This window comes from Tenrec ecaudatus, chromosome 1 (genome assembly GCF_050624435.1).
Source record: "Tenrec ecaudatus isolate mTenEca1 chromosome 1, mTenEca1.hap1, whole genome shotgun sequence".
NCBI classification, from domain to species: domain Eukaryota; kingdom Metazoa; phylum Chordata; class Mammalia; order Afrosoricida; family Tenrecidae; genus Tenrec; species Tenrec ecaudatus.
In genome coordinates this window covers 223,484,530-223,491,316 of record NC_134530.1, presented here as the reverse complement: position 1 = coordinate 223,491,316, position 6,787 = coordinate 223,484,530, and the positions used below count along the sequence as shown (strand labels likewise).

Genomic DNA, 6,787 nt, shown 5'->3' with positions numbered 1-6,787 from the left:
CAGCAAAGCTGGCTAGTGAGCCGAGCCTGTCACGAACTGTGTACTGTAGATAAACCGGGTAATTGGACTCTCCGCCTCCTCACCCAAAACAAACACTCACAAACCGCCTACCCCCCACATCGGGAGGAGGGTGCCCCCTCCCCACCATCTGGGCACTTGGCTCTCGTGGACCACTCTCCTTGATACCCCTGGAGAAGGTGAGCGTCTCCGCCGGCCGCTCCCCGCGCCCCCCCTCTAGCCCCCACACTGCCGCCGGCCCGGGCGCTGCCAGGGCTTATGTAAAGAGGTCACAGCTGGCTCTGCCCGGGCGCACGCGGATTCCTGCCCAGGTGTGGCGGTGGGAGTGAGGCGCGTGCAAAGCGGGCTCCCCAATCTTGCCCTGGGTGCAGCTCAACTCCTCCACGGCTGCCTATTTATTCTCCTCCTCTGCGTGTCTGGCAGCGGGCGAGGCCTGGGGAGGAACGGAGCGCCCTCCCGCGCTCCCCGAGCCGCCGGGCGAGAGCTCCCAGCTCTCAGGGGGATGCGCGCTGGGCGCCCCGCGGCCGCGCGCGGCGGGCTGGGGGGTGTTAGTGTGCGCGGGGGCGGGGGCGCCGCCGGGGCGGGGACCGCGCCGGGGAGACATTAACTCCTTCCTGGGCCCGGGAGCCGGCCGAGCGCTGCACCTCCGCGAGCCCCCGCCCCGCGCACTCGAGCTTTCGGAGCGGCCAGCCGGGGCCGGGGCTGTGGCGCTGCGGGGCGGGGCGGGATGCACGGCGCAGGGGCGCCCACCGCCGCCGCGTCTTTCTCTGAAAGTTGCCCAGGGGCTGGGAACATCGCGCGCCCGCGGCCAGGGCGCCTGGACCCCGGCTTCCCTTGATTCGCCCGATTCCTCCCGCAGGGCCAGGCGTGGACGTCACCGGACTGCTGAGGCTGGAGGGACCGTAGAGAGCTGGCCGGCGTCGGGGACCTTGCCCGGGGTCGGGCGGAAGCCGGCGCCAGGGAGCGAGATGGAGGTGGCGAGAGGGAATGTAGGGCCTGGGGGGGAGTAAGTAGCCTGCGGAACCCCGGGCTCCCACCTCCCCCGGGGCCTGGGCCCTCCGAGGGCGCGGGGCCGCGGCGGGCGGGGCCCCCCAGGCGGCCATGGAGGTGCCGAGCGTCAAGGACTTCCAGTGGAAGCGCCTGGCACCGCTGCCCAGCCGCCGGGTCTACTGCTCCCTGCTGGAGACCGGGGGGCAGGTCTATGCCATCGGTGGATGTGACGACAACGGTGTCCCCATGGACTGCTTCGAGGTCTACTCCCCGGAGGCGGACCAGTGGACCGCCCTACCGCCCTTGCCCACAGCCCGGGCCGGCGTGGCCGTCACCGCGCTGGGGAAGAGGATCATGGTGATCGGGGGTGTGGGCACCAGCCAGCTGCCCCTGAAGGTCGTGGAGATGTACAACATCGATGAAGGCAAGTGGAAGAGGAGGAGCGTGCTCCGAGAGGCGGCCATGGGCATTTCCGTCACAGCCAAAGGCGAGTAGGGCAAGGGTGGAGGGTCGCTGAGGGTAGGGGTGGGGGTGGGGGGAGACAGGGAAGGGGGTGGGAACCAACTCTGGTTTGGGGGACGCACTATCGCAATAGGCATTAAAACTAGAGCTTCCCAGCCTCATTGTACAGATGGGAAAACTGAGACTCAGAGAGGTAAAATGTCTAGTAATTCCATCTGATGCTAGAACTCCGCTGAGCCAGGTGCCTCCTGGCTTGCTGGCCTGGCTTAGGCCAGAGAGGGAGTTGTGTTTGTGCACTGTGAGGTTCAATGCAGACCTTGAGCAGGGTGAAGGTACTTCCTTCCCACTGGTACCCCATTTCCTGAAATCTGTCTTGCCATTTCCACCCCTCCAAGCACCTCTTGGGGTCTTGGGCTGGCCCCCTCCTTACTATCCATCAGCCTTCGCCAGAGGGAGGAGGTGGAGCGGCTTACGGAGGGGCATTCATTCCATCTTTGAACCATCACTAAACCACATTCACTGGAAGGGCTTCCAGGACCCCATCCCTCTGTCCACTCCCCACCCACTCCTCACACCTAGACTCAGAAAGACAGACTTGAGTGGAGCCTGGGATGATCCTGAGAGTCATGCGCCCCGAGGTATCTTGCCCTGGTTCTCAGACCCTGCAAGTGCCTGAGCATGGGACATAGGGCTCTCCTATCAGGTGGACAAGCCACTTGCTCCTTTCTCTCCTGCTGAAACAAAGGATCTTGTGGGAAATTGTCCAGTGGGAGTCTGGTGGCCTCCTGCTCGGACACATTGAGTGGGCAGCACAGGCTTGAGGCTTGCAGGGGGATTCGACCTTCCCTCTGACCCTCCTCTCCTTACAGAGCTGCCTGCTCTGAGTACGTTGGTCAAAAACCCTACTTCTTGAGTTTTGCTCTGGTGCTGGCCCAGAGCTAGGCCCCGAGGAGGAAGGAAAGACAGAAGATCTGGTCTTACCTGAGGAGCCTGAGTCTGAACTGTGAAGGTGATCAGAGAGAAGCAGGAGGCCAGAATCCCTCTGCACAGGGGGGGTAGCGGGGCCTCTATGACCTTCCAGTAAGAAAGGACAGGTGGTATGCAGATGCGGAGGAGGAAAGAGGAATGTAGGACTTCTTTCTTCCCACTCCAAAAGCAAACCATTTCTACTGCCTTCGAGTCAATCCTGACTCATGGTGGTCCTACAGGACAGCACAGAATGGTCCCCGTGGGTTCCTGAGATGTAACTATTTACAAGAATAGAAAGTCCTGTCTTTCTCCTTAGACTTCAATATATCACCTGTGAATCCTGACCATAAGTGTCTGTGTCTACGCCTTTTGTCCTCACAACCTGTTCGGTGAAGTGCTAGTCCCGGGGGGTGGGAGTGGGGGTGGGGGGACTTCCAAAAGCTCATGGGAAAATGTCATTATCTTTTCATGCCATCTTTCTGTGAACTTTCTGAAACATAGGTAGACAGACGACTTGGCACCGCCTCCGTGCTGGGGTCCCCAGGTTAACTGAGCCTGGCCGTGGTAGATGGTGGGTCCTGGTGGGCCTGATTCCCAGCCACGGGATGTGTGAGCTGAGCTGGGGGGTTGTGTGTGACTTTTCTCCGTAGATTATCGCGTGTACGCTGCAGGTGGCATGGGCCCGGACCTCCGCCCCCACAACCACCTCCTGCACTATGATATGCTCAAGGATATGTGGGTGTCCCTAGCCCCCATGCCCACCCCAAGATATGCTGCCACCTCCTTCCTCCGAGGCTCCAAGATCTATGTGCTGGGTAAGGATGGGTGATCCGTCTCACACCACCGCATCCCTATCTCCCCACCCCACCTCCCGGCAACTTCCCTTCCTTGGGTCAGTTCTGCTGGGAAGCCATGCTGGTGGGTTGATCCCTTGCCATGACCCTGTGACCTGCCTGAATAGGGAGCTTCCTGTAGGATCGGGGAGCAGGCAGCGGGGAAGACCCCACAGGGAACTGACTCTTCTGGCCACCCCCTCCTGCTCTGGCCTCCAGGGGGACGGCAGTCCAAGTATGCGATCAACGCCTTTGAGGTCTTTGACATTGAGACGCGCTCCTGGACCAAGTTTCCCAACATCCCCAGTAAGCGGGCCTTCTCCAACTTTGTGACCCTGGACAACCGCTTGTATAGCCTGGGAGGCCTGCGGCAGGGCCGGCTCTACCGGCAGCCCAAGTTCCTGCGGACCATGGACGTGTTCGATGTGGAGCAGGGTGAGTAGCTCACTCGGGGCGCTTCATCCAGGCTCTGGCTGCCCACTGCCTCTCCAGCCAGTCCCCGTGCCTGGCCCCCCATCCCATCCATCATCCGGTGGACCCACTCATCTGCCATCTGCTTAAGAAAGGGCTGAGGGGCCCCTTACCAAGCCTGGGGTCTGCACAAGTCACTTTACTCAGGCCATTCTCGGGGTTCATATGGTTGATGGCTTTCTATCAGTGTATTTTGGTGCAAATCAGTATGCACTCGCCTGGCTGCTAACTAGTCGGTCGTTAGTTTGAGTCTGCCCCTCGGGACCCAGAAGAAAGGCCCTCTCCAGGGCCACCCTGTGGAGCATAGTCCTACTTAGATCCACACGGTTCCCAGGAGTCAGAGCCCAATTGAGCCAACTGGGTTCACCTGCTTGTTTTCTTTATGAGAAGGCCCATCCTGGGCCAGGGCAGAGCGGGAACCCGGATTCCCAGCCCTTTGCTGAAGGATCCCCACTCCAGTGCTTGCTGCCTCAAGCCTAGTTTCTTCTCCAGCTTGGCACCTGCGAGTACAGACTCTCCGGAGGTAGAACAAGGTGTTTCCTTACCAGTGGTCATGGCGGCAGGCGTGGGAGAGGGGAGAGGCCATGGAGATTGTCATTCATGTATCTGGCAGTGCCACATGTGTGCCCCGATGGCACGGGGAGAGGCAGCCCCAGGGGGGCCCTGCTGGAGCTCAGTCTGTACTGGTGGCAGTGGTCAGCATCTAGCTCTCTTTTCTTCATCCTCCCTCACCCGACCTACAGGGGGATGGCTGAAGATGGAACGCTCCTTCTTTCTCAAGAAGCGGCGGGCTGACTTTGTGGCTGGCTCTCTGAGTGGCCGGATCGTCGTGGCCGGGGGACTGGGTAAGGATGGCGCTCACTGCCTGGCTGGCCTGCATTGCGGTCCTGGGGGACAGCAAACCTCTGCCTCTCTGTACTGCCTTCCCTCTGGTTCTGGAGAACTCATGCCACTCACCCAGCCTGCATCTCATAGGGGCCCCAAGGTCTTTCTGCCCTCTTACAAGAGGGAAACTGATGCCTGGAGAGTCTAAGGGACAGACTGGTAACTAGTAAGGCATAAGGCTGGCTAAGCATAAATGCTTGGGGCCTGAAACCTCTTTGGATACCCAGCTCCAGAGTGGACCAAGAAAGCTACCCATAGAGCTATTCTGAGGAGACAGGGATTTGATATACTAACCTCCCACGACTAGATGACTCTAAGGGCGACAATCTTAACGTCAGATACAGGGGACAGTGAGCAAGGCCACGGGGCTCCCAGGCATCCAGAGAGTGCTTAGTGTGGGGGTTCTCCCACTACACCCCAGCCAGAAAGGCACCCAAGGTGAGCAGGACTATGTGGGCAGCTTTCTTATGAAAAGTCAGGGAGAGACGCTCTAGCCACTTCTGGAAAAGCAGCCGGCATAACCGTCAACGAGTCGCCCATCCAGCTGTACACTCAGAGGTGTTTCTGACCTGTGTGTCAGAGCAGACTTGAACTCCACAGGGTTTTCAGGGGCTAATGTTTTGAGAAGTAGACTGCCAGACCTTTCCTCTGAGTTGCCTCTTGGATTCGAACCCCCAGTCACATAGCTGTATCCAAGCTTTGAACCACTGGTACCACTCAGGGACTCCTGGGAGAAGCCGGGTGGAGAGAAGGAAGCTGAGTCTGAAGAAGATGGAAAGGCTGGGAGAGGGTGGGGGGGGTGGGGGGGGGAATCAGGAACAATCTTGCAGACATGAAATGCCAGGGGCGGTGGGGAGGGGAACGGTGGTCAGGGCGGTGGCCTCCCAGTACACTCGGATCCCCCTGGTGCTTTCAGGGAACCAGCCCACAGTCCTGGAGACGGCGGAGGCGTTCCACCCAGGGAAGAACAAGTGGGAGACCCTCCCAGCCATGCCTACACCCCGCTGTGCCTGCTCCAGCATTGTCCTCAAGAACTGTCTCCTGGCTGTCGGGGGTGTTAACCAGGGTCTGAGTGATGCCGTGGAAGCCCTGTGTGTCTTGGACGCCTAGCTGCCCCAGTCCAGCACTTTGCCCTGGTCTGCATCACCCTCTGGACATGAGCAACGGTCACTTCAAAGCAGGCTGGGCCACTTCCTAGGGTGCCAGCTCCGATCAGCAGCCCCTGGGCCAGGCTCTGGGCCTCTAGGAGCTGTCCCTTTCCCTTAACACCCAGAAAGTGGTCAAGAGTGCAGGCAACTCCACCAGCCCTAGGGTAGAGCTCAGCTATCTCCTGGGGAGAGGCCCCATTATTGCTCAGGCCCAGAAAGACCCAGGGGTCTCTCCCAGCCGCCCCTTCTTGGAACCACCACCACCACCACCACCACCACCACCTCCTGAGTTACCCAGGACCCACCTCTGCCCCAGCTCCAGGGCAGGAAGGAGGGAGGGCGTTGTTGGCCTGCAGAATGAGTTGCTGTCACTGCCCTTTGTCCAGCTCTTAGCTAGTCTGGGGGTTTCTTTCCTCCCTTTTGGTATCCATCCCCGAGACAGGCTTGTCCCAGACCCCATCTACACAGCAGGACTTGGGAGCCAGAGGCTGCTGAATTGGGAAAGAAGTGGGGTTCTCCTAGCCCCTGGTCTTGATGGGAATATGATGATGGGGAAGGAGCAGGCTCCCCACCAGGGCCTGTGCCCCCTTCTCTCTTCACTCCTCTTCTCCTGCCTCCCACTCCCTCTAGAAGCCTGGCCTTTGTCACTGACAGCCCCCAGAGTGTGGTCCCTGGGACACCTTCCCACATTTACACTGTGGCATCAAAATCCACCACCGATGGATGAACTGCACTCTGGTCAATAGCAGCAGCACAATGATTAAAATCTATATTCATATCCTCTCTGGCACCCTGGTGTGGAGGGGTTGGGCGGGGGACAGGTGCCTCTGTGGGTGCTCGGGCCTCAGAGGAGAGGGGACCTGATGATGCAATCCCTCCAGCATCCTCAGGGCCCCAAAGAACCACCTATCTGCGGCCATGCCCACTGATCCCGTCCAGTAGCCACCCCACTCCCTAGAGAGCAGACACCCCCCTTCTCCTGTGTGGAGACTTGAGAGAGGGGTCAGTCCG

The 6,787-nt window shown here is 60.0% G+C and overlaps 1 protein-coding gene across 1 annotated transcript; it reads left to right on the top strand.

The window, feature by feature from the left end:
• The first annotated feature begins 679 nt into the window (after positions 1 to 679).
• On the top strand, positions 680 to 6,544 carry KLHDC8A (kelch domain containing 8A). The gene is made up of 5 exons (XM_075540550.1): positions 680 to 1,495; positions 3,090 to 3,254; positions 3,492 to 3,707; positions 4,487 to 4,588; positions 5,545 to 6,544. The coding sequence occupies exons 1-5, from the start codon at positions 1,120 to 1,122 to the stop codon at positions 5,736 to 5,738; spliced, it is 1,053 nt and encodes a 350-aa protein (XP_075396665.1). The 5' UTR covers positions 680 to 1,119; the 3' UTR covers positions 5,739 to 6,544.
• Positions 6,545 to 6,787: the final 243 nt, after the last annotated feature.